The sequence below is a fragment of the Psittacula echo genome, assembly GCF_963264785.1.
Source record: "Psittacula echo genome assembly, chromosome: 5".
Classification (NCBI taxonomy): domain Eukaryota; kingdom Metazoa; phylum Chordata; class Aves; order Psittaciformes; family Psittacidae; genus Psittacula; species Psittacula echo.
Window position 1 is genome coordinate 17,833,810 of NC_137739.1, and position 25,765 is coordinate 17,859,574.

Sequence of the window (25,765 nt, forward strand, 5' to 3'; positions counted from 1 at the left end):
CGGGCCGCGCCGGGAGGCGGCCACGGGGTGCCCCGCCCCCTGCCCGCAGCACCTCCCCCGGCGCTCCCCGCCCTTAGGAGCGTCGCGGTGCAGCCCCGCGCTCCTGCTCTGAGCCCTGCCCGAGAGGGGCTCAGTCAGGACTGGACCCCCTGAAACGTGCAGGGTCAATAGTGACCTCCCCGCGGAGTCAGGGTATACACATATACACACCGTGTATACCTATGTATAATCAGGTATAGATATATCTATGTGTGTATATGTACATACATATACACTCCCAGCCCCGATGGGCCGGGGGTGATAGGTTTAGGATGCAGGCATGGAGAGGTTGAATGTACCCACTACCAGCCTCCCACATACGGTTTACTTTGCTCCAGCACCTCCTGGGTGTTTTCTGTCTTGGGGAACAACCACAGCTCCTTCCAGGAGCATCCCCTTCCCTAGAGGCTGCAGCCAGCGCTGGGGCAGATCCCCCCAAAATGTGAGACCCCTCCTGCCTGGGGGCTCAAGCCTGGGCAGCAAGAAGGCAAAGAGATACCTCCCTAACCCACCCCTCCACCCCGGCTTGCTGCAGCCTAAGAGGTTTTGCTCACACACCCAGCAGCACACAGCAGTCAGCAATTAGGACTAGCTCTGGCCTTTTTATCCCGGGATTTTGTGCCCATGTGGGATTAAAGGCCTGATTGTAGCTTCCCCACCAGCCCCAAATCCTCTGCTGATTTTCATTCTGTGGGTAGGGCAATGCATGCTGTGACCTATTGATCCCGATCGCCTGTGTGTATCAGATTGTCTCTGCCAGAGAGCACGAAGCCCTTCGACCAGGAGATGCTCCTGCACCGATCCAGCTGCGCCTGCCTTGGGTTGCTGGGCAGCTGTGGGTCCTGGCAGCGACAGCGAAGGCCAGTGCGTGTCTGTGGGTGAGTTTCCTCTATCCCAGTTCAGTGAGGGTTGCCTTTCCGGCTGCTTTTGGGGGGTGAGAGGTGCTTTCCTTGCAGGCGCTGAGTGCTCTGGCATGCAGCGGGGAGGCTCTGTGGTACTGGGGTGGTCTGAGGTGCTCCCTGGCTTTGCCAGCTGCTTCTCAGTGGTGAATTAAGCATCAGAAGCCAGCTCTGTGAGGCTGAAACCTGCAGCAGACCCTTGGACCCGCTCGGAGCCAGGCCATGCCCCTGCTTTGGCTTTTCATGGCCTTGTCCAGCCGAGCACCTTCAGGTCCTTTTCTGTGAGCAGAGGCAGATTTAACATGCTCACTCCTGACCTGGGTCTGCTGGCCTGGCCCCATACGGGCTGGGGCTGTTTCTGAGCTTCACCAGTTACCAGCCACGATGACTCTGGTTTAACTAGAACTGAGGTTACAGCTTTGTCTTCAGGGTGCCCAGCTTCAATTTTTGCTTCCAGATAGATTCCTTTGTAGAATAAGAACCGTTCATCTGATCCCTGCGGGACCAGTTAATGTTGGGAGACTGGCACACTCCCTTGCCACGGTCACACACCTGTGCCGAGCTCCTGCCCAGGTGAGGTGCAGACCTGGTTTTCCTTATCTTTTGTGAGGGTGAGGATTTTCCCGGTGCTGCAGTGTGTTGGGAGGCTCTGAGCATCGCTGCAGCAGCACCCACATCCCCCATCCATCCTCCCACCCTGGGTAGCACGCACTGGCTCCGATCCCGGAACAAGGCGAGGGAGAAACCCAACCTACCTGCTTTTATTTTACCACATGAAGTTCTGAGCATCTTTATTTACTCAAGAAACACTCTCTGTTTTTCATGCAGTTCTATTCCCCCCGATATCTATTGACAAACATTCCCAGGTGCTCAGGGGACCGGTTGTTCCTCTGCCACCTCCCCCCCATGAGCTTTATGCATCTCAGAGCCCCCTCATTCTTAAACGCTTTGTGAGGTGAGCTGTGTTTGGGATGAAATGTCTTTGCCCATGGGGAGTGGGGGGGCTTGCACTGCATCTTTTCTTGCATCAGCTCACTCCTAATCTCCCCACATCTCTGGCATGGCTCATTTTTGTTTGTGAATGCCCTTGAGAGCTGCAGAATTGCAGCTGCTGGGTGAAACATGGGGTGGAGAGAAACTCTGTTGTAGTGGAAAACTATGTCTTATGTAAACTGCCCAGGTATTTTGTCTTTGTGCTGGCTTGGGATCAGAGGCACCGTACAAAGCCGTGTTGCACAGTGTGCTTTTGGGGGGGCCTTAGGCCTGTGGTTTGGGGGTGCTGGTGGCTCATGTCCAAGCTCCAGTGTCTGCCCAAAGCACTGTGTGCCACGTGCTGAGCTTTCCTCCCCAGCAGGGATCTGCTGGAGCCTCAGAAGGGTTTTTTTGCACCGTTTATTCAGTAAATGAACCTTTCTGTGGCTTTACTGATGCAGCTGGTCCCCTCTGTGCTCTGTGCCCCCCCTGCTCCTGCTGCCCCTGGCTCCTCAGAAGCCTCTTGAGCATTAAGAAGTAGGGGTGTCCTGCCAGCTAGGAGCCCATGCTTCAGAGAGGGCTTTGGTTCCGTAGTGCTCAGGGTATGGGAGCTCATAGGAGGGTGCTGAGCCCCGGGGTGCTGCTCTGTGGTCCCCTGGGAAGCCACCCGCAGGCTGGAGCCCACCCAGCCACACTCTCTGACTCCCTTCCAAGCTCCTAAAACACCTATCAAGCTCCCTCCACGGGGGTGAGCCCCTCGACAGGCAGCGATGTGGCAATATTGACTTAACCTGAGTAAGGAGCTCTCGAGCGGGAGGGGACCATGTTTTTATGCAACCAGATTGCATTTTCCTGGCAAGCCCTTCTCCAGCGTGGATCCCACACCCTGCCGAGTGCACCCTGCTCCACCCTGCACCAGCCCCATCGCCACTGGTCACCCCGCTGCTGGGTCCTGCTGAGACCTCCACCGTGGGCTTGGCCATCCCACCACGTCCCACTGATCCAAGCCCACCCGGACTCTGGAAGGCATCAGGGCTTGCTGGGCCAAGCCAGCACCGTGGCAGCGGTGTACCCCTCCCTGCACACCCCAAAAGGCACCGTGGCCCCAGTATGTCCTGCGATGCTGAGTGGTTTTGGGGACCCACTGCGGCAGAGAAGCCAGTCACAGGGATACCCAGCCCCGGAGGCTTTTCAGTGGGGTTTCCCAATGAAGAATTTAAGGATTTAGCTCTGGATGGGGTGGTAGGGTCATGAAAGAAGAGTTAGAAATGCCTCCCAGAAGCTGAGACACGTGGTGGAACACAGCCAACAGTGGGGGGCCAAAACCTCATTTATTTCTGGGTGGGACTTCATGGCAGCCCTTAGAAGGGCCAGCGCAAGCTGTTGCTCCTGCAGCAGGGGTTTGCTTGGTGTCAGGGTGGGAAGGGAGCTCCTGCCTGCAGCCGGTGTGGTGCAGGAAAGCAGGGCACAGAACACCTCTGTGCTGCTGCTGCTTCCTCCTCAGCAGCTCCCACATGAGCAGGAATGCAGCCGTGCTCGTTCCTAACTGGTCCTGTGCAGGGCGAAACCTCCCTCAGCTCCGTTTAAGGCTGGGTTTGCTCTGAAAGCAGCAGCCGGCCTGGCTGCTCCAGTCCCATCCTGCAGCCTCTGTGAGCCTCCCCCGCCCCCTCCCCCCCAGCTTTCAATGGGTCTTGTGGGGTGCTCGAAGGATCAGGCTTCATCCATCTGTGAGAAATACATGGAATAAACAAGTGTGTCACTCCTAAGCGGAGCTGAAGGGCAGGAGAGCTCCTGCCCCAGCAAGGAAGTGGCTTTTGCTGCTGCACTTGCTGGTTTGAGCCCAAGTGCCAATAAGGGAGTTAAATATTGAACAAACCCTAAGCGAAAGCCGGTGCTAGCAGCCAAGCAAAACAAAACGCCGAGTGAGGCCAGCGCTCTGACTCATTTGGCATGAAAACACAGCATGGAATAGATTAAATTTGGTTCTTCCTCATCCTCCTGGTACAGAACAGAGCAGAGGAGCCATGAGAGAGGCACTGAGCACGTTTACCAGCGCTGGTGGCAGCAACAGTTTTAAAGATTGTGATGCGATTTTAAGGTCTGAGGTGGTGGCAGGTCCTTATTCTCCTGTCTCAGGGGATGGATGGGGTATCCCCAGGGTGGATACAGGTGTTCCCCTCTGCCTCCTGTGTGGCATGGTGAGCTGTGCCCCCATGCAGCCCCTAACCATCGCAGTGGTCCTGATGCCCACAGCAGAGGCACCTGTAGCGGAGGTCGTGGCCAGGATGTCCCAGGCAGGGTCCACCCTGGCAAAAGCCATTGGGATGGAGAAAAAGGTCAGGGCTCCACGTCAGGCTTTGGACCATAATGCAAAAGCTGGGAATTTCTGGGGTGTGATGTTTGCATCTGTGTAAGTATGCAGATGGGGAGCACTCGGGGCAGCTGCCACCGAGGGGTAAGGGAGCTAATGCTCTTCTTCCACCAGCGTGGAAAGAAGCACTTGGAGAAAAGGGCAAGGCAGAGCCTTGCTCCCAGCACATCTCCATGATCCACCCCACAGGCCTGGCTCGAGGGATGTTCTGATCCCCCATGGCTGTGGGCAAGGGGGGGACACATCCATGGGATGTCCCTGTGGGCTCCTGTCCTCTGTGAGGAGGGAGGTGGAAGTGTGGAAGTGATGCCTCAAGGCACCAGGTGCCTTGGCAGAGCTGGACCACTGGCAGCAGGGCAGGATCAGGGTGGCCTCAGTGTCCCCAAGGCCATTGGGCGCTGTCACCTCCTAGCACCCAGTGCCCAAAGGCTCTGACACCACCTTTGACAATCCTGACCAGTGAGACTGGGAGCGGCTGGGCCAGCGCCCGCCCAGTGCCCTGCGCCCGCTCCCAGCGGTTTCGGCAAGCCCGGCTGCCCGTCCTCTCCCGGCGGCACAACCAGCCCTGGGGCTCCCACCCGGCACCGCCCGCACGGGATTGCGACAGCGCTTGGGAACGGGCGGCTGTCCCCGCACCAGCGTGCGCCCCAAGGGGTGCCCCATGGATGGGTTCCCGGCCAGGGATGCATGTCAGAGGCACGGGGTAGGGTGTAAAGCAGAGCTGCGCCCCTAAATGTGTGCAGGGATGAAGCCCCACTGGTGGCGGCTGTGCCGGGCGGAGGGAGGGCTGTGCCTCCTCAGGGGACCCGTCACCGGGCTGCGAGGTGACACAGTCACTCGGAAAGAATGCAGAGCAGGATCAGCCTTAATTCTCCCCCTTCACTGGTGCGCGGTACCTGCGGGCTGTCACCCGGGGCGCGGGCACATCCTCCCCACACCCCTGTCCTGGGTTTGTCCTGGCCTCCTCCCTCCTCTTCATCACAGCATGGGCTAGGGCAGCTGCACTGGCCCCAAGGACTGAGGTTCCCTGACTTGTCTCCCATGGGTGCCCTAGCTGGAGATGCCACTGGCCACCACCGAGTCCCCAGAGACCCACGGTGCTCGCTGCCTGCCAGACAGCTCTGCTCAGATGGGCAGCAGCGACCAGACAGACAGACTGCCACCACCTCTACCCTTTGGTGTTTCCCCTGTTAGTCCCAGGTTACCTGGAGCTGGGGGGAGCGCTGAGCACAGGACCTGGGCCCTGGTGGGGCTGGTGGCTTTCCTGAGACACACAGATCCCTGGGACTCACAGAATTCCAGGTCCCGGCTGCACAATGGTGCTTGATGGGGAGAGGGAGAGGTAAAACACAGATTGTGCAGCAGGTTGATGCTTGTGTCCTTTCCATCGCTCTGAATTGGGGACCTGCCTGCCCATGCTGCTGTCTGTCCATCCCACCCACAGCTGGATACAGGGAAGCAGGACGTGACCTCCCTTCTTCAGGATAATGTACACAGATGAGCCCCCACCTTCAAATAGTTTCCATCTACTACTCAGCAGAGCTCATTCCCAGGGCTTTCTGAACAGTCTAAAGGATCATTCGGAAGCTGGGGTATGGCCAGACAACCTCAAACAGGGAGTGGGGAAAAACCCATGTGAGAATTGTGCCCCAAATGATACCAGTAACTGGAAATGCTGAAGCCTGCTGGCAGTGCCCAGGAGGAGCACGATGCTGCAGCCCGGGCTTACTGCAGGTCAGCAACACCTGCAATTGGGTTTAAATAGTGTATGGAGGCAGGTTAACCATCGATTATAACCACCCTGAATGGCTGTACCCACCATTAGCTACCACTGAAAGCGCAGGGTGAGGGGGGACCTCACTGGCAGGAGGGTAAAGGGGTCACCTGCTAAAATCAACACTTGTTTTACTGAACCAGGCGGCTGCACGCCGGTGATGTGCATCACGGGGGTCCCTCAGCCCAGGCACTCTCTGTGCTGTGTCCCAAGCTGTTGGACCCCTGGGCTGGGATGATCCGCACCGCAGCGTTCCCAGGCACCAGCACAGCCTCCTCAAGCCTGGCTGGTGCCTCACAACTGGAGACATCGGCAGCGTTTAGCTGGGGGGAGCCGGGAGAGGGGCGATCACATGCTCGCCCGCCTGGGATTAGATGTAGTCGGCTGCTGCAGGGAGCTGTGCCGGGAGCCTTGCAGGGAGCTGTGCCAGCCACTGGCACTCTGAGCCCATGGCTCCGGGCAGCAGGACCCAGCCACGGCAGCCCTAAAGGCTCAGTGGGGATGGTGGCCCCAGATGATGTCCTACCTCCAGCCTCCTGGCCATGACCTGGAGCACTTTGATGGGCTTTCTCTCATCTACTGGTAAGCAGGGCAGGATGCGGCGGTGCCGGGAATGGGGCATTGCTCAGTGTCTTGGACACCAGCTTAGGGAGCGGCATTAGGAAGTACGCATTCTGTGACCCTGTGGCTTTTTGTGGGGGTTAATTCATTTTGAGAGGGTCTCATGGGGGGGCCTGGAGCACCCACATCCAAGCTCCCCTGGGAGGGCAGTGCACGGGTGAGGCTGGTTTCAACCAGGGGTGGGGAAGAGGATTCATTTTGCAGGCAGCAGCTGGGGAAGCACCCAATCCGGGGTGCTCTTGCTCCTGTTGCAGGACTTTCCCATCTAACACCACCAGCCTCTCCAAAGGCACCTTGTCCACCCAGTTCCTGGGGGCGGGTGTCTGTGGAATGAGGACCCCCATGTGGGTGCAGGAAAGGTGGAGGGGATGGCATGTGAAGGTGGATGCTGGGCAGCTGCAGATGTCTATGTAGGGCAGAGAGAGCCAGCGGGAGTGCAGCTGCACTGGGGACAGGGTTCAGACCGTGCAGCTTTAGCCGATTAACTGGGGGTCAGTGGGCCGGATCCAGAGCTGGCGGGGGCCCGGCGGGCTCTCAGGGCCACCTGTGGTTTGGCAGAAGCTTTCTTAGGCTGAGCCTGGGCATCCCCACTGGGGATCGAGACGGGACCCTGCAGCCACCGCGGACCATGGACACTGCTCGGGCACGATCTGCCTGCTGCTGAAGTAGGTCATTGGAGCGTGGGCTGTGGGGCTGTGTGGTGGCAGCACCCCGTGGGGGTGCAGGCGGGCTGGTGAGGGCAGTGCCCCGGGGTGACGGCTATCTTCACCCCAGAGCTTGATTTGGGGTGCTGTGCCCACGCTTCGCTGCTGCTTTTGGGTGCAGAAAGGGCAGAATCTTACTGGTCACAAGGAGGTAGTGCAGGGCAGGATGAGTTTTGGGGAACACTGCCAGGCTGGTGCCACTGATGGATGCTGATGTTGTGGGGCTGTGGTATGTGTATGGGGCAGGCAGAGCTACACCTCTGCCCGGCAGCATCAGCAGGATCCTGCCCACATCCCTGGCTCTACGGGGCTGCTGAGCCCCTCTTCCCTGCAAGGCAAAAATGCTCTGACTCCTTTTCCTTCCTTGGCAGCCTGCTCATGCGCCAGGGTTTGGAGTCAAAACTTGCCCCAGCTTTGTCCTCTGGGTTGCGCTTTGTGTGGATGAAAAGTCCTGGCCAAGGGGTGGCTGGCTTTGTGCCCGGGGACTGTCCCTGCGTGTAATGGGTGCCAGATGTGCTGCCGGTGGCCATCAGTCTGGCGGCTCCTCTGGGATGTGGTGGAGGGTGGTGAGCAGATGGTGGGGAGATAACACCTCCCAGCGCTCCCAACAGCATGACCCCACTCTGCCACTGAGTAAAAGATTAATTTCGGAGTTGAAATAGGAGTTTAACAAAACACTGTGAGCTGCTGGTGGGACCTCGCCTGGGCCATCACCAGGGCTTGGGGCACGGTTGCTGCGGCTGGGCCAGCAGCTCATCCATCCCGTGATGCTGGTTTCTCTCGGTGGTGATGCTGGTGTGACCCAACGGGGCTTTGCTCCTCTGGGCGCGGCTGCTGGAGCCTGTTTGTATTTTTTGCAAAGGTGGCTTTTGTGCAAGGGCTTTGCCAGGCCCAGTGGGAAATAAACCAGCCCCAGAAGTGCCCACTGATGCTGGGCAGGTCCCATGGCTGGACCGCACTGTGCATGCCTCAGGCAGGTGAGGAGCTGGCAGTGTGGCCACACTGGGCATGGCCAGGGGGCAGGACTCTGCACTGCTATTGCTGCTGTGTCTATGGCTTCTGCAGGGTCTGCGTTTGAGCACGGGGATGTTCCAGCTCAAGGACAGGGCAAAGCTCTTCCCAAGCCTCTGCTGCGCTCCTGGCTCAGTGCCACATTCTGGAATCTTTCCTCAAAACACACTGTTTTCCCGTCTTTCTGTACCCAGCTGTTTCCCTCCCTTCTTCTTTCCATCCCCTTTCTTGTGGATTCCCTTGGGTGAGTTTCCTGCCATCGTTCTCATGTTTTCCCCGGTTAATCTGGTGACCAGAGCAACAAAGCCGAGTCCACAGCCCCCACCAGCAACTGTCCCCTGTTAATAAGTTTATGACCAGTCCAATCCCACAGCCCAGGGGATTTAAACAGGCAGGGAGGTTTATAATCCCCTTAACCCTTCAGAGGAGTTCACACCCAAACCAGGGCCACAGCATGAGCCCCGAGCAGAGCAGCAGATCACCTACCTCAGTGGAGGGTGAGGAGGAGGGAGGATGGCTTTGCCATGTGTGAGATGCCACCATGCCTTGGTCCCCTGGGATCCCTCCAGAGGAAGGGGATGAAGGAGCACCAAGGTCTGCATGGCCATGGGGAGCAAGCAGGTGCCTGTAGGGCATGGGGACATCAATGTGTGACTGCTGCCAGCCCAGCAGCTCTGCTCATGGGGATGAGGATTCATCATGAGTGATGCCACTGGGAAGAGGTAGGACCCCAGCCTTAGCGGAGTGGTGGACTCCCCAGAATTTGTAAGGTTTGTCTGGACAGGGTCATGCTTTGCCTAGGAAGGTTGGGCCAGTTGATCCTTGGGGTCCCTTCCAACCTCATGTGCTATGATGCTATGGTTGTTTTTCCCTCTTCTGTTCAGACTTGTCTGTGACCATCCCTGATCATATGAGCTTATCTGAAGCAACTCCATGGGTAACATTAATGAAGCTGATGTGGACTGCACCATGGCTGTGGACAGCAGGCAGCTCATGCCCAGCTCCACAGCAGCCGATTGATTTAGTTTGAATTATTACCAAGGCTTTGCAGCTGCTCCCGTAAGCAGCACTGTTGCTTTTTCTGTTTTCTAATCAGATGTAGATGCCTCTTCAGCCTACGCTGATTTCGGTTTGTCACTAAGCAAATGTTGGATCATTCTTGAGCAAGTGCCTGGTGCTGCCTGGGCAGCACTTTCCTCCCATCGCAGCTCCTGGTGGTGGGATGCAGGCAGAGGCCACAATGCAGTGTCCCACCGAGGGCTGCACCCTCCCACCTCACAACTTACTGCTGCTTCCCAGAGCCGACACACTCAGACGGATCTCGCTGCGGTGCAGGATGTCTTCCTACCTCTAATTCCCACCCACCCAGACCTGCTCAGCCTGTATTCCTCTGCTAAGCCATGAGCAGAGGCTCCCTGTGGGCTCTGGGATGCTGCTATCAGCACAATGTGCTCATCCCCAGCTCTGGCATCCTTGTGCTGCTGCTTTGCTGAGCTCACGGTCGTGCCTGGAGCCACCAGCAATCTGGAGTGATCTATGATTCTATAAACCACCTGATTCAGTCAAGGGATGCTGGTGGGACCTGGCCAGGCTGAGCATCCACAGGGAGACCAGCCATGCCCAGTCTCCACTTCTCTCCTCATGCTCACCAACATGCTTCTCCACCAGCTGGAAGCCTTGTGGTTGGGTTTTCTCTCTTTCTGTAGCTACTTTTCACTATAAACCTCACAATTCCCCATCCTGCAGCCAGTACCACTGCAGTGAGTGCCTGCCTGTGAGGAGCCAGCCCTGATTCGTTGGGAAAACCACTTGTGGTTCCTCCCTCTGCGAGTGTGATTTGGTGGCCACTGTTCACCAACTTTGGTGCTCACGCTGGTCTTTCCCAAGAAGCAGGGAAGGAAGTAGACAAGACAGATCAAGGGAGAAATGTAGAGGAGCCTTTTATCCACAGACAGGCTAAAGACTGCTTTTCCAGAGTATCCTTTGACCAATATGTAAAGGAATGGTGGATATAATGGGTTAGATCTCAGGCAGAAGTTCTTCCCTGTGAGGGTGCTGAGGCGCTGGCACAGGTTGCCCAGAGAAGCTGTGGCTGCCCCATCCCTGGCAGTGTTCAAGGCCAGGCTGGACAGGGCTTGGAGCAACCTGGTCTAGTGGAAGGTGTCCCTGCCCATGGCAGGGGGTTGGAACTGGATGAGCTTCAAGGTCCCTTCCAACCCAAACTGTTCTACAATTCATGATTCTATGATAATAACATAGCAGATAATTGCATCTGCTTGTGATTTTCTGTTGGATAGAAAGGAAAATCTCATCAATTTTGTTGCATCCCTACCTAAACTATTACTTTATATTTCTGGTGCTTTCTAAAGCAAGAAGGTGGGAATCTCCTGCCCTGGGTGCTGAAGGGGAGGGAGCCTCAAGGCAGCTGTCCCTCAGCTGGAGGTAGAGGAAGATTTGTTATTGTATTTAGAAGAAAATCCAAATTTAAAATGTGCTGCCAGAGAAGCAAAAGAGCACATACTTCCCATGGAGTCTGCAGACCTTCACAAAGAGCTTGGAAACTAGCATCGTGTAAGTGCAGGAGCTGGTCACTTCAAAGCCTGGAAGCCAGAGGTGCTGCGTGTTCCTGGGCAAGCAGCCCTGCTCTGTCACAGCACTGTATGCAGGGGCCTCTCCAGCTGGGGAAGTGGTGGAGTTGTCTTCTTGGCTGTCCCACCACGAAAATTACATCTCCGTTGATATGCTGGAGACATTTCTCTCATTCTAGTTTCAGACAAGGTGGCTTTTCCACCAGCTGAAGGAGTTCCATGGGCTGTGGCTTGGGCTGCGCACGCCTTCCAGATCTCTGTCGTCAGTCAGTGCTGAAGGTTAAGATGTATGAAAATATTCGTTCCTGGGTTTCAGCCTCAATGTTGGGGCTGGAATAATTGAGGAGATCTATGGCTCTATGTCTTTGCTTGTGTGGCCTTAATGTGACCTGGAGAAGACCCTGCCTGAGCAGATAGGCTGCAAGAGCCCCCAGTTTTAACTGAAAGTGTGTGTCACAGGAGACAAGCCTTGAGCAGTGCCTTCCCATGCAGTTTTGCATTTTCTGCTGAACATCTCTCTGCCCCCATGTTGACCATTGATGCTCCAAATGACATTAAACCTGTGAGCTCTACACCTTGTGGGCCAGCAGTTCCCAGAGCTCTTTGCTTGTAGTCTCTATAGGAAGGGTAGGGGGAGACTTGAATGAAGACTAAAAATAACTGTACTTGGTTATACTTCTTTCAGGCATTCTCTTCCCCCTTTTCTTTCTGAACCCAAATGCAGAACTTCCAGCCTAGTTGATTCTATGAGTCAATATTGCCACCATCTTCTCCACTTGCTTGCTCTTGGCGGTGGTCAGTTTGATGGTGTTGGAGATGGCACGATGCCCTGGAGGAGGCAGTGGGGTGGTGTGTAGGGCATGGGCACACTTTGTAATCCACTTCCTTTCTCTCCGCCTCTCCCCAGTGCTCCCAGTTTCTCTCTCCTCCACTTGCCCATCATCATCTCTTAGGAAAATGTGGGTTTTATTTTGCTGATGGCATTTTTTTCCCTTATGGTCCTGCTCTGAGACTAATTTTGACTCCCCTAATAGCTTTGCCCACCCTTGCTTATACATGTTACTGTTAAATAAAGCTGACTGATAGAGTTCCACTCAACTGTTTAGATTAAAAATTCCTTTTCAAGGAAAGAAAAAACTGTGTACATAGAATGTTGGGGTTTTTTTTTTTCAATGAGTTTAATGAGTTTTCAAACTCATTTACCAGCAGACGTCTAAAAAGTGAGCATCCAAGTTGAGCGTGTGTTTGTGTGCTGTCAAGCCCTGTGGTGTTAGTTTGTACTTCTCAAGCTCTTCCATTCACCCATTTATTTCAAAATGCAAAGTCCTGTCAGTGGTGTACTCTGGTAAGGAAAACCTGGGTTTTCCAGCGGGATTTACTCAAAGTTGCTCAGCTAGGTCCCAGCTCAGGAAAGAGCCTGACCATATGGTGTATCCCCTTTGCTTTGTTTTTACAGAGCATGACTGGAACCCTTGGGCAGGTTCTACGTGGCCTGTAAATCCTTCCTGAATGTGAAAGTTCTCTGTTTAAAACACTGAAAACTTCAGAAACTATTTTGCTGAAGCTTTCTTTTAACAAGACAGATAGATGTGGATCAGCAGGAGCAACATCAACATCTGATGCTTTTGCCAGGGTCAGTCTGTGCTTTCCAGTGATGGATTTGAGAGTCTGGAGATAAACCTGGAAGCTGAGTTCTGCTCCTCTGCCCAATGGCCTCTTTCGTTCAACTTTCATTTAAGTCACAGGATAGAACTATCACAATCTTATGAACTGATCATGACAGGACAAGGGAAAATGGCTTTAACCTGTCAGAGGGGAGACTGAGATGAGCTCTTAGGCAGAAGTTCTTCCCTGTGAGGGTGCTGAGGCGCTGGCACAGGTTGCCCAGAGAAGCTGTGGCTGCCCCATCCCTGGCAGTGTTCAAGGCCAGGTTGGACAGGGCTTGGAGCAACCTGGTCTGGTGGAAGGTGTCCCTGTCCGTGGCAGGGGATTGGAACTGGAGGAGCTTTAGGGTCCCTTCCAACACAAACTATTCTATGATTCTATATGATATGATGGAGTTAAGGTCAAGAGCTTACTGTGACTTTGGCTGTTCCCCAAAAGCTTGTAGGGATGCTGGACCTGTGCCCTCCCACTGCCTGCAGCTCCTGGGAATTTCTTTCCATTTCACACCGTGCCCACCAAGACCACAGCCCTGCTGCTGCCAAACCCTGAGGGGGCTTGTTCTAGGTGTGTGCCTGCTCACTGGCCAACCTTGCATAATCTGGTTTCATCCCTCCGTCCTCACGTCCCACACAACAGGGCTCATGGGCTCATGCTGCTTCTCCTGCTGGGTGACGTGTATCAAGGCAGGGTGGAAGAGGCTGTTTAAATGCAAATCATACTTCTAACCTCCCAACAGACAGTGGAACAGCTGAACTTGCTTTGTATTAAAAAGGAAATGCTGTGGGCTGGAAAAGATGCTGAAAGAAAAGAAAAAAACAACAAAACAACCCTAAACCCATAAATGCTACAGTCTGTTATTACTTCCAAAGCTTTGTGACAGATTTTAAGCCTTTAGGGATGGTGAGCACACATGACCTGCACTGAACACTGCCCTTCATCCCCTGGAGGGGGTGTTCCCAAAGATACACAATAGGATTCATCCAAATAATTATCGTGTTGTCTTAATGATGAGCATGACAGTGCTGCTGGGGGCTGGCAGAGCTCCCACCCCGCTGCTTTGGGAAGGCGCTTGCGATGGGCCGTGTTGGCTTTGGCTTGCGTAAGCTTTAATCTAAAGTTGGAGATGTTTTTAGCTGATCTGTGTTAATGTTGGGTGGAATTAACATGCATACGGGGAGACCACGTGACCCCCTCCGGCCTTCCCCCCCTTCCTGTTTTTTTTGTGGTTGGTTTTTGGGTTTTTTTTGTCATCGCTTGAACGGATTCCTGCCAAATCGGAGTGGCTGGCGCCGGGCAGAGCTGGGCTGCCACTGCCAGCAAGATGCCCGCCGTCTCTGTCCTTTACAAGGGAGTCATCATCATCAGCAGGTAATCCCCCTGCAGCTGGGGCAAGGACTGGAGAGGGGGCATGGGGCAGTGCTGGGGTTGTGGTGGCCACATCTAGCCAAGGGTCGCCTGCTGTGGCTTCTCCAGGACCAGGCTGCAGTGGCAGAGGAGTCTTGCGTGCAGCAGAGACAAGGATGTCATCACTAGCGCCTGTTGTGGGGTTTCTTGCACCTCTAGATTAGCAAAGCTCACTTCTGCTCCACCATTCGGCCATCGCACAGGGATAAAAGTTCATCATATCAAGTAGGCATCTGCTTTACCAAACCCTTCATCCTTATGTCGCGTTTCAGCCCCGTCCGAGCTATTTCTGTTCATTTGTGGTGGAGTTTCCTCTGTGATTTACTCAAAATACTCTGAAAATCCTGGTAAATTGATGCAGTCTGGGCCCAGGGCTGCTCTGGCTTCCTGAGACACCTTCCAGTTCCAAGGCACCAGATGTGGCCAGTTGTTTGCCCAGTCTCCTGAATATGTGAAGCATTGCAAGAATATCAAGGGGGGATATTTTTAATGAGGTGAAAAAGCTTCCAGTCCAGATCTTAGAGGGGGTGTTACTGGCTTTGCAGAACAGCTAGATATTTTAAGAGGTATTTTGGAAAGAGAACTTCTGAGATTTATTCCTCTCCTGCATCCGCCAGACTTAGAGGAGCCTGTTTGTGCCCCAAAGCATTGTCCCTCCTTAGCTGTGTCCAGGTTTGGGATCTGATATTGATTCAGAAACTCTTTTTCTCTTGCAAATTATATCCTGAGTAGAGTGGTTTTGGGGCTACTCATCCCTGGTTTCCTGCCTGGTTGTGGGTTTTTCACATCAAGGTCCGCCTATCCTCATGGGGTGCCCACCATGGGCCACCCTAGGAGGAAAAGTGCCGGTGGTCTGGGTTTGGAGTGTGGTGTCACCTTGCCAGAGGATGTTTAGGGGGAGGCTCAGGTGTATGATGCTCTTCCACCCACTTTGGTACACGATGAGAAGCTCCCACTTCAACCTGGCAAGGCAGGGACCTGAAGCAGATCAGCAGATCTGGCATGCCCCTATTCCAACCCCCCTGCCAGAGGGATGGAGACTGTCCACAGATCATGCCTCGCCATCTTCATTACAGGCTGTCTGTATCTGTGAAACTGGTTTATTCCTGGAACATTGGTCTGAGCTCTGATCTCATTTCCTGGGAGCCGGACAGCTGTCCAGCCCCGTTAATCTGGGGTAATGAATCACAGACAGGTCCATCAGATTTGCTGGGTGGGGAAGATGATGTCCAGTCCTGCACATATTCTCTCATTTATCTGTAGAAACTTCAGAGGTGGGTGTGAAGGGGTTGACTTTTGCCAGCGTGGGCTTCATATGCGGCACCGCGTCCCTGAACATGTGTGTCCACATCGTTCCATGGGCAACGTCTGGGGCGGTGGGAAGGATGTGCTTGTGTGGGTGTTGGTTGGTCACCTGGGCATCTGTCTGTTTTGGCCTGTGAAAGAAAGATGCTTCTCTTCTCTCTCCCAGGACACTCATGGGACCATACGGGATGGATCGAATTGTGCACTGCTTTGATTTCTATGACTGTGCAAATGGGCTGGGTGAGTTCTGAGGGGCGCCAGGGTGGGCTGGGGCAGCTTGAGCATCCCTCCATCCCCAGCACCTCTGTCGTGATGTGCCTCCCTGTGTGAAGTCTGATCTCCAACAAGAATATTGGTCCTCGTGCCTGCCTCTGTCGAGCATCTGCTGGCACCTTTTGCAGCTGGGAGGTTAAAATAACATCAAAATCCTGACTAAGTCCGTGTGGATGGTGAGCAGCTGCAGTGCTGAGAGCTGTGCAGGAGCCCAGGGCCAGAGCCCCTCCCCTGAGCAGGATGGGGGGAGGCTTGTCAGAATGTTCTGAATTTATTACATTAAATTTTACAATTAAACTAATAATAAAAGGTAAATATAAAGCCAAGCCCTTCCCAGCTGCCTGCCCCTGCCCTGCTGCAGGCCCTGCTGGGAAGCCACCCCGATGGGTGACGCAGAGCGTTGCAGCTCTCATTGGGCACAGGGCTGTGTGAGCCGGTTTGGGAAAGCTTGGCCCACAGGTAAAAGTATGAGCACTGAACGAGTCACATGTCCTTCCATGGAGCTCTGAACATCAAAGCATGGGAGAGAAAGGAAAAGGGAAGGTAATATCCGTAAGAATGTGAGAAAGAGTCACAGGATCATGAAAGTCAGCCCAAAAGGATCCAGCATAACCTCTCATCTGACCCCTGTGTATCCAGCAGCATAAATGCTGCTGCTCTTCCATGGACTTGATAAAATCCTGTGATCCAGCATTAGGATTTCTGGGGGTCCACCTCACGGCCTCTTCCATAAGTTTTAATCGTTGAGCGCAGCCTGTCACCCCAGAAAGCACTTGTGGGCCTCTTGGTGAGGTCCCTGGCTGACCATTGAGGACCCTTCCTGGAAAGTCAAACTCACCAAAGAAACAAGTTCAGGTTTCTGAGATCTGCGATTAATTATAAACTTGTTACTGGCTGTTTCCAGCTCTTGGGTAACGGGGCTTTCTGCACAGAGCGGATTTGCTGACTCTTCCCCTGTCTTCTGTTTATGAGGTTCATGGGAGCTCAGTGATATATGATATTTTTATCGCCAGAGGTTGATTTGGTCGAGTTGATGGGATTTTAGCTTTTGGGTTAGATTAGCTTGTTAAAGGAGGAAACCCAGAAAAGCCTGACTGGGCTGGCACTGACCTCTGGAAGAAGCACACAGATGTTGCAGCCCACTGTGAGCCACTTTACTGGGCCCAAATACTCTTCCTTTCCCCCAGTCTGTGTGTGAGGGTCTTTGCAGTGTCCTGCAGACCCTCTACAGGGTCTTGTGATGTGCTGCAGGAAGGCATAGTGTAGTTTTCTAGTGCCACCATCAGCTTTCTTCATCCTCTTGAAACACCCAAGATAAATGATTGGCCTTCAGAAATCACCCCTCTCTGCTGAGGACCAGCTGGTGCTTGCAGGAGCCCCATGTCTGCCATAGGTGTAGCTGCTCAGAAAATGGCTTCCTTGGGGGGAAAAAAGTACCTCCATGAGTTTCTTATGTTCGGATGTGGGTGTTATTCCAGCACAGTCTCTTTAGAACAGCATCAGCCCGCTCAGTGCCAGCTTGCCAGGTCAGCGTTTGGCCCCGGGTCTGTTGCTCTGTGGCTTTAGGTGGCAACCCACATGTGAACCTCAGCAGAAGTTCAAAGGGGTTACCTGGGCAGCTCCTAAAACCTGAACTTTGAATTAAAGAATAGCCATCAAAGGGAAGTGCTGATTAAGAAGCCTTTCTCAGAAGCACTGAGATCCCATTATCTTGACCTTCATCTTCTTAGGACAGGGCAGCAAGTGATTCACCTCCAATCTGTCCCTTCCTCCAGACAGAAAAAGCTGGCTGGGGCTGCAAGATCAACAGGGGGATTAAAGGAAATGTAATTGAACATTGCTGGCTTAGGTCTGTGCCGGCAGCCGGGAGCACGGCACGGCAGCCGGTGGGATTGGGATGCGCCACAGATGATTACAGTTGGGCCAAACAACTGGCTTAGCCAGGACACCCCTTGACCTGTGGTACAGGGAGCCAGGAGCAGGTGAGATTACAGCCTGAGAAATTGAGAACTGCGACAATGGCATTAGTAGGAGTGGGATTAGATGCACCAGAGAAGCTCGAGGGTCTTGAAGGAGTTTATAGGATCACTAAGAACTTAAAGAAAATGCCATCTGAGGCAGTCTAGCCTGTATTCCCACCTGGAGTTTCCCCCTAAGCATTTGTTCTGCAAAACAGAAAATACTGGGGATGTGGGCATCAGCACCAGGACCTTTGCCAGAAAGGAAAGATTAAATAGAGGGATCTAAAATAGGCTAGATTATCTGGCCCTAAGTATGACTTAATAAGCATTATACCAGGACTGTGATAATTAAAGAGCCGTTATTTACCTAAACTGGGTCCCAAATAGAAATTTAATTAAAGTTTAAAATACTTCAATCAAATACTTTTTATAAAGTTTATAAAATGCAAAGGTTCCCAGGAATTCTGCCACCACAATCTTGGACCGTTCTGGTTTGTTGCAAGCAGTCCAGGGCTGTCCTGTGTCTTGATCTGTGCCGTGGCAGGGGTAAGCCCTTCTTTCTCCTTCTTTTCCTCCTCTTCCTCCTTCCTGCCATGGTGAGGACTTCCCAGTGCATTCCTTTGGGATAGAGTTGCCATGCACAGTGCCTCCATGGCTGGGAGGATGGTGTGGGCAAGGCCTGGCAGCACTTGGATGGTTTTGGTTTGGGTTAAGAGTCAGGGTGTTTTTCCTCCCCCCATCAAAGTTGGAGTGTGTCTGGGAGCAATACTGTGAGTAATCGCCGATTTTAATAACAAGATCGGATTTTCTCCTGACATCGTTGGGGATAAAGGAGGATTTGTAGATACTGCAGCTATATTAAGGCATTATTACAATTGATTTGTGGACACAAAAGGGAAATGAGTCATTATTGAGTTGATACCTCAGCAGAAGAGCCTGTCACAAGCAGGTCCCGTTGCACTGCTGGGTGATGCTGCAGCTGCGCCTCTTCTGAGATGCAGATTTTCACATAATTTGTCTAATGTGTTTTACCATTTCTAATTAATTCATGTTCCTGTGTGAGGAAAGATGTAGGATGACTTTCTGACCTTGGCTTAAGCTGGACTTCCAGTGTCCTCCCTGTCCAGGAGAACCGACAAGGCTTTGTGTCTGCAGGATCCCCCATGCCAGGGGTTTCCCAAAACTATGCCAAGTGTGCGACTGCTCCCCAGGGTCTCCCTCCCAGAAAAACTCACTAGCAGCCACCACAGCCTGGTTGGAAGCTGAGGAGATTTCCAGCTGAGCATCTTCAGTGATGAAAAGGTTTTACTTTCTCTTACCATCTCTTCCCTGCATTGGTCCCGTTCCTTGGTGAAGCTTGGACCACTTGGAGATACCTCTTTTGGGCAGTATTTCCAATTTTGATTAATTTCTTTTAAAATCATAAAATCATAGATTGGTTCCAACCCCCTGCCATGGGCAGGGACACCTTCCACTAGACCAGGTTGCTCCAAGCCCATCCAACCTGAGCTTAAACACTGGCAGGGATGGGCCAGCTGCAGCGTCTTTGGTCAATCTGTCCCAGACTGCAATGGAGAACAACATTGGTGCCTGTTCCTGAGGTATTCTCCTGTGTGTTCCCAGTGCTGTCAGTAAAACGGCTCCTCACAGGGACTTGGGTGTTAATACATGAAGTTAATACATGAAGATCAGGGAACAAACTCCAGCACTCAGAAGGCCTGGGGTTTTGGTTTTGGGAGAAGCAGTGACTGGTGCATACAGGAATGAAATGAACAATTGTAATGATCTGCTTTTAATCACGGTTTTAACGTAAAGGTGACTTGAAAGACAGAGTATTTCTCCAGACGTAGCTGAAAACTGCGTGGGTCCTCAGAGCAGGAGGAGGAGAGCTAGGGTTGGAAATAGCACCATATTCCATAATCCTGATCCAGGGTCCACTCTGCTTCCTTCCTGGTTGTTTTGGAAAGGGGTCTTGTGTTCTAGGGGAAGAAGCTGTGCTCTGCTCCCCTGGAGGATTGTGTTTCTTGCATGGGGTCACTTTGTGCATCTCAGGACCTCACCAAGGCTTGGAGCAGCTCATCACCCCAGGCAGCAGCAGAGGATGAAGCTGCTTGGCGCTGGCAGTGCCCGTCTCTGCGGTACTGCCTGTCCTCAGCGTGCCCTCCTGCCCAGAGCAGCCAAATGCCTGACCAGCAGCTCACAGGAGAGATTTGTTAATTAAAGCCAGGCTTTTTAATCCTTCTGTCCATGGCCTGGATCTTCGAAGCAGGACTTAATGAGCCCTGGACAAACAAGTCTCTTGGGCCTTTTCCTGCCAGCCAGCTTACGCATGCCAGCAGACAGGTCCCATGGCTGGAGAGGTGGTCGTGCAGAGCACGAGCCCTTTGCCAAGGTGCTGTGGGGCACCTGAACCACCCTTGTCTTTCAGAGCCATGATAAAGGTGCATCTTGCATCCTGGCTTCTGCCACTGGGATGCTCCTCCAGGGTTCAGACACTGATAAGAGGTGGCTGCTCCTGATGTCCAGCTCTGCTGCTGATGGCAGCTTCCAAGGCCATGGTGGAGATGCTGCGGGACCCTGTCAGGAGGGTGAACTTGCAGCGGGGATGTTCTCACAGCTGTACTGAAGCTGGGGCTTGTCCACTCATTGCACCACAAAGGGGATCTCCCAGAGAGAACACTCCAGTAATGTTCCTTCCTGAGCACAGGCTGAGACACCCACAGCAGAATAGGATCCTTTCCCATCAGGGATGAACTTGGAGCTGTTGTAGTGAGTCCAGAGGAGGCCATGGAGATGCTGTGAGGGCTGGAGCAGCTCTGCTCTGGAGCCAGGCTGAGAGAGCTGGGCTTGTTCAGCCTGGAGAAGAGAAGGCTCCTTAAGGGGACACCTTAGAGCAGCTCCAGTGCCTAAAGGGGCTACAAGAAAGCTGGAGAGAGGCTTTGGACAAGGGCCTGTAGGGACAGGCCAAGGGGGAATGGCTTTAACCTGAGAGAGGGGAGACTGAGATGAGCTCTTAGGCAGAAGCTCTTCCCTGTGAGGGTGCTGAGGCGCTGGTACAGGTTGCCCAGAGAAGCTGTGGCTGCCCCATCCCTGGCAGTGTTCAAGGCCAGGTTGGACGGGGCTTGGAGCAACCTGGTCTAGTGGAAGGTGTCCTTCCCCATGGCAGGGGATTGGAACTGGATGAGCTTTAAGGTCCTTTCCAACCCAAACTATGACCCTGTGGGTTTTGTGCTGGGAAGGTGGTCGCTCCTTACCTCCTTACCTACACCTTTCTCAGAAGCTTTGTCTCCACAGTTGTTGCTCCAAGCAGGTGCTGTCAGATGCCTTTACCCTCTGTGTTGTGTCAGCAGCTGCATCCTCTTGCTTCTGCTGCTGCTGCTTGTGTAGAGCAGAGGATAGAGGGGGCTTTCCACAAGTGGTTTTTAAAGGGGTGTCAGGCAGTGCTGGGGTGTCTGGGAGCTGGGACAGCATGTGAGATGTCCCGTGGAAAAGGCAGTTCTTCTGCCTCTGTGTCATGGCACTTCTTTTCCTCCAGGTATTAAAGTGATCGGTGGTATCAAGGAACTCACTGGAGACGAATATGGAGTTTATGTCAAGAGGATTCTTCCAGGGGGTGTTGCTTATGCGGACGGTGAGTTAAATCTGGTGCTGCGTCCTGCAAAGTCTGAGAAAAGCCCAAATCCAGTGTATTTGTTTTATGCGTTGTCTGATTAAACATTTCAGGTGCTTCCTCCAGATTTTCTAGCAGTGGAGGCATTTGTTTAGTGTGGCAGTCACTGTAACATCCACCAACAGCCTTGCCTTGGCTTCTCAGCGTATGCATGATTGCTTCATGTCTTTAAAGCATGATCCAGCTCTGCCACACACACAACTTCACTTTGCTGCCTGTCCCTTCCCACATGCCACTCACTGCTGCAAGCTCCAAAATGACCTGAGATCCTTCTGCAAATTTAGCTCTGCTCTGGGGCGCTGATTCCATTCTGAGTAACTTCAGATGAGCAGGTGTTAGGCAGGGCTCTGCAGGGTTCACCTTTTGTAACTTAAGCCAAAAAGATGTTTTGTTTTGGATTTTTTTCCCCCCAAATGTTACAACATCATTTTTCCACCTAATAAAGAAAATTAAATGGAGAACAGGTGGAAATGTCACTTGTGGTTTTCTACCTGGCCTCAAACTGCACAAAGTAAAAGCTTTATTGTGTTTTTTGGGTACTGACTTTCGTAACTTCCCCCAGCTGAGGAAGTGCTGCAACACTGGCATGAGCTGGTCAGGGAGGTTGCAGAAACTTCATCTCTGGGCATCTTGAAAAACAGGTTGGATGACCATCTCAGGCACAAGCTATGCATATTTCATCCTGTCTCTGGGCAAAGGGAGGAACTGCCCAACCTCTCCCAGTCCCTTCAAGCTGTACTTTCTGCAGTTTCTACCCATTAGTTTTCTTTTCCAGGGCGCCTGCAGCCAGGAGACCAGATCCTGGAGGTCAATGGAGAGTCCCTAATTGGGGTTACAAGTGAGAGGTACCATATCCGGATGGAAATTGTGCATTCCTGTTGCTTTTGTATAATTCTGGGAAGTGGCTCAGTCTGCAGGTTGAGGACACAAGGACACTGTTTTGTCTGCACTCCAACACAGCCCGCGCTGTCCCTAAGAGCCAGCTTGGGAATTATCAGACACTCATCTATAAAAATAGATGAAGGAACTCAAAGTGTGCTTGTGAGGTATTCCGGCATCCCCCAAAATACAGCTCCTGGCACCCCCACTCCACCTGCTGCAGCTTCCCAGCAAGTCCCACAGCTCCCAGCACAGGAGATTAGCCAGAGCCTAAGCAGGAGCACTGCTCTGTGCGGGGATTCCCCCTGGGAGCTGCAATCCAGCCCCTCAGCTCCCTGGCAAGGAAATACTTACCTGATCCAGAGGAGTGCTGCACTTTTGGGGCACCTCTTTTCATTAATCATGGTGTTAGCATGCTGGCTGCCCTCCATTCCTGCTGGATGGATGCTTGGGAAGCAGCATGAGGAGCCTCTCCTGCTCCCAAACCCCCAGAGCGGCTGCATTTGGTGAAGGAGGTCCCTGAGGACATCTCTGCAGTGTGTGTCCCAGCACACTGCCCTGATTCCCATGGGGACACATGTATTTTGAACCAGAAAGCAGCCATCCCTGAGATGGAAACTTCCCAAGGAAGGAGATGTGCTGGGAGGTGTTTGCCCACCGCCATGTGCATCTTCTGGGTCTCCTTTGTTATTGAGGACTTCTCATTTATTGCAGAAGTGGGAAAATCAGGCTGCGACTTGACTGCCCTGTACAGGGCAGGGAATGGGGGTGTTCCACAAACATCCAGACAAAAAAGGTCACTTGTTTGGTGATGGGTTGGTGCCCAGGCCACGGGTCTCTGCCCAGTTTGCCATGAGCTTTGGTAGGTGGCTGGGTGAGTGGTGGAGCACTGCTGCGAGCTGGCATTGACATGGGGCCATCCTTGTCTTGCAGGGCTGTGGACATCCTGAGGACAGCATCAGCCACCAGCCACATGCGCCTTCTTATAGCCCGTGATGACGATGCCAGGTAAGAGGTGTTATCTGCGCTGGGACTGGGGATCACGGCATCTGTGGGCACCGGAGCTGGGCTGCCTTTGAGCTAACCAGGCTGAAAGCCCATGGTGAAGACAGAGGTGGCCAAGGGTCTTTGATAACTGTACACTGGTGGGAATGCACTGGAGCTGTAATGGGGAGGAAGCAAAGATGGTGGCTCCCAGCTGCAAACTTGGCTCCAGCCCAGACTGTGCCAGGTCTGTTGGGCATCCCGGCATCCAGCAGGTTTCTGCAGGAGGACCGGGGCAGCTCCAGCCTTGGCTGAAGGGGCATATGGGCTCCTTCAGCTCCCTGTGGCCTGTCACATCCTGCACAGACCTTTGGATGAGCATGCACAGGGGCAGCAGGATCTTCCCTTTCCTTTTGAGTTAGATACATTGAGTTAAGGTCTTCCTTCCTTTTAGGATTCCTCCTTCTCAAGGAGAACAAGCAGTTTCTCCCTTACAACTCTCCCCCTGCTGCTCCCTGGTAAACCTTGCTTTCTCTAGAGAGGCTTGGAGGATTCGAAAGGAGAAGAACTCAGTTTTGTCTTGGCTGGATTTAAGCTGTGTGGAACAACGAGAGAGGGCAGGGTTGTGGAAACCAAAGTATGGGATTAGTGGGGTCTTTGCCTGCATCCCCTGGGAGATCTGGCACGATGTGCTGGGGCATCCTCTCCCTTGCATAGAAGCACATGTCTGGACACTTGAGGTTCACCAGGAGCCACCAAAATGAGAGTGGGTCTGGGCAGAGCGGTCATGGGCTGGTGGCACTGAGGCTTTGCACTGCATGTGGGTGGCTGGAGATTACAGAGGAGTTTGCTCAATGTTCCCACATCCCGTTAGAATCAGAGGTGATGGTTTCATTCCTTATCCATCAGCAGCTGTGGAGCGTTACTGCCTTGGCAGGGCAGTGAGAGCGCTGTAATGACAGGGATGAGACTCATTTTGACACAGCAATACACTGATGGAAGAATTATTTGCTATTAATGACACTATTACCTAAGCTCTTCCAGTGAAAATAGCACCTCAAATGGTTATATTAAATGCAAGTGGTTCAGCAGCTGCTGAGGAAGCACTGGGTGAAGTGAGCAGGTCACACAGCCAGACTTCTTTGGAGGAAGGATGCACAGGATGCACTGCTGCACCCCTGCGGTCCCTGCACTTGCCTTTGTGGGTAAGCAGCAGTGGGCATAACACGCTGTCCCCTCTGCATGGCTGTTTCCAGAGCTGGTCCCCAGCAGGAGGGATGGGTTGCTGCAGCTAAGCACCTCCCTGCACCCACCAACAGCATTTCTCAGCCAGAGCCCCCAAAGCAGGTTTTCTGCCTTCACCCAAGTTTTCAGGTATCTCAATGTGCCTCCTGTATCTTAAATTGCAGCAGATATTTCTTAAAGCCCTTGGCTTTATCAGCAGCTCTAGCTCCTTGCTGCATCAGCTGGCAGTCCCAAGCGCCCTGTGAAGGAGCAGTTCCAAAACCCACTGAGGGACACTCAAAGGGCAACAAAACAATTTATTTGGCCTCCATTTGCTGTTGGTTATCTGTTAAATCTGCAAAAGGTTAGCCAGCGGGAGAGTGGGGAATAATCACTTCAGTTAGTTATTTATTTTGTTTCAAGATTTGCAGAGATTCCACTTACATAATCATCTTGCAAACTGTTTAATACACAAATACATAGTTCCAGGATTAAGGGCTCTGGAAATGGGGAAAGGATTTTTCTGCTTTCTACTTTCTTTTCCCCTTAGTTTTGTCTTTATTGGTGCCCTAGTATCTTTTAAGTCTGTTCTTGAGAGGAGACAGCTCTTTGGGTTGGGACTGACTTCCCAGGGACTGTCATCTCTGGAGGTGATACTCACGGAGATGCTGCACCATGAACCCCCATGAGAGGAGGGCAGCCTTGCACCTTCTCACTGCCCAGCAGCGTGGCTTGTGAAGGCATGAAAGCTGAAGGAAGACGCAGGGAGGAGTGTAACTCAGTGTATTCACAGATACATGTATGCAGGTTGTCTTCATAAACTCTGAGCACACAAGGCACGCTGGAGGAGGAAACGCAATAGCTCTGGGTTTGGAAGACAGTCCAACTCGCCTGCCAGTTTTCTCAGTGACTCAGCTGAGCAGCATTTTGTTGTGGTTGCCCTTGGGTGAATTTGACTCAGAAACACTATTATTTATCCCTGGAGTTAATTATAGGCCCAAATTACCTGTGCTTTTAATGGAACTCAGTCTTGACGTGTATAAGATGCATGTTTTCAGCCTGTCGCATCAGCCATGCTGCAGAGAGCAGCTGTAATGCTAGGGCTTAAAGCAGAAAATTCAGATTTCAAGCTGGACACGCTGCGTTTGGAGAATGGTTGGATGTGATTTTTCTCTGTGCTCATCTTTAGCTGATGAGGATAATTCTATTGCATACATGTAATTATTGTTTATTCTTTCTCAGCCTGAAAGTCGCAATAGTTCCTTGTTCCGGTGCATTGCACAGATATCATCCTGGTCTTTCAGGTTTATCAGTGTGAGAAAGCCAGTTTGCAATGCACCTCGTAGTACTTGCATGATAAAACGCTAAATACATTGCATCTCCACATGACATGCACTGTCATTTCAGGGGAAACGGGCTGT

At 52.8% G+C, this 25,765-nt stretch overlaps 1 protein-coding gene across 1 annotated transcript in view; it reads left to right on the plus strand.

The window, feature by feature from the left end:
• Window positions 1-6,569: 6,569 nt before the first annotated feature.
• The window catches only part of LOC308221809 (syntaxin-binding protein 4-like), a gene marked incomplete at both ends in the record, with an annotated part of 42,945 nt that continues 23,749 nt past the window's right edge, over window positions 6,570-25,765 (plus strand). Inside the window, 5 exons of the mRNA XM_080619120.1 lie at window positions 6,570-6,637; window positions 15,520-15,593; window positions 21,123-21,218; window positions 22,033-22,102; window positions 23,070-23,144. Of these exons, the coding sequence (XP_080475246.1) occupies window positions 6,570-6,637; window positions 15,520-15,593; window positions 21,123-21,218; window positions 22,033-22,102; window positions 23,070-23,144 (383 nt within the window). The remainder of the gene's footprint in view (window positions 6,638-15,519; window positions 15,594-21,122; window positions 21,219-22,032; window positions 22,103-23,069; window positions 23,145-25,765) is intronic.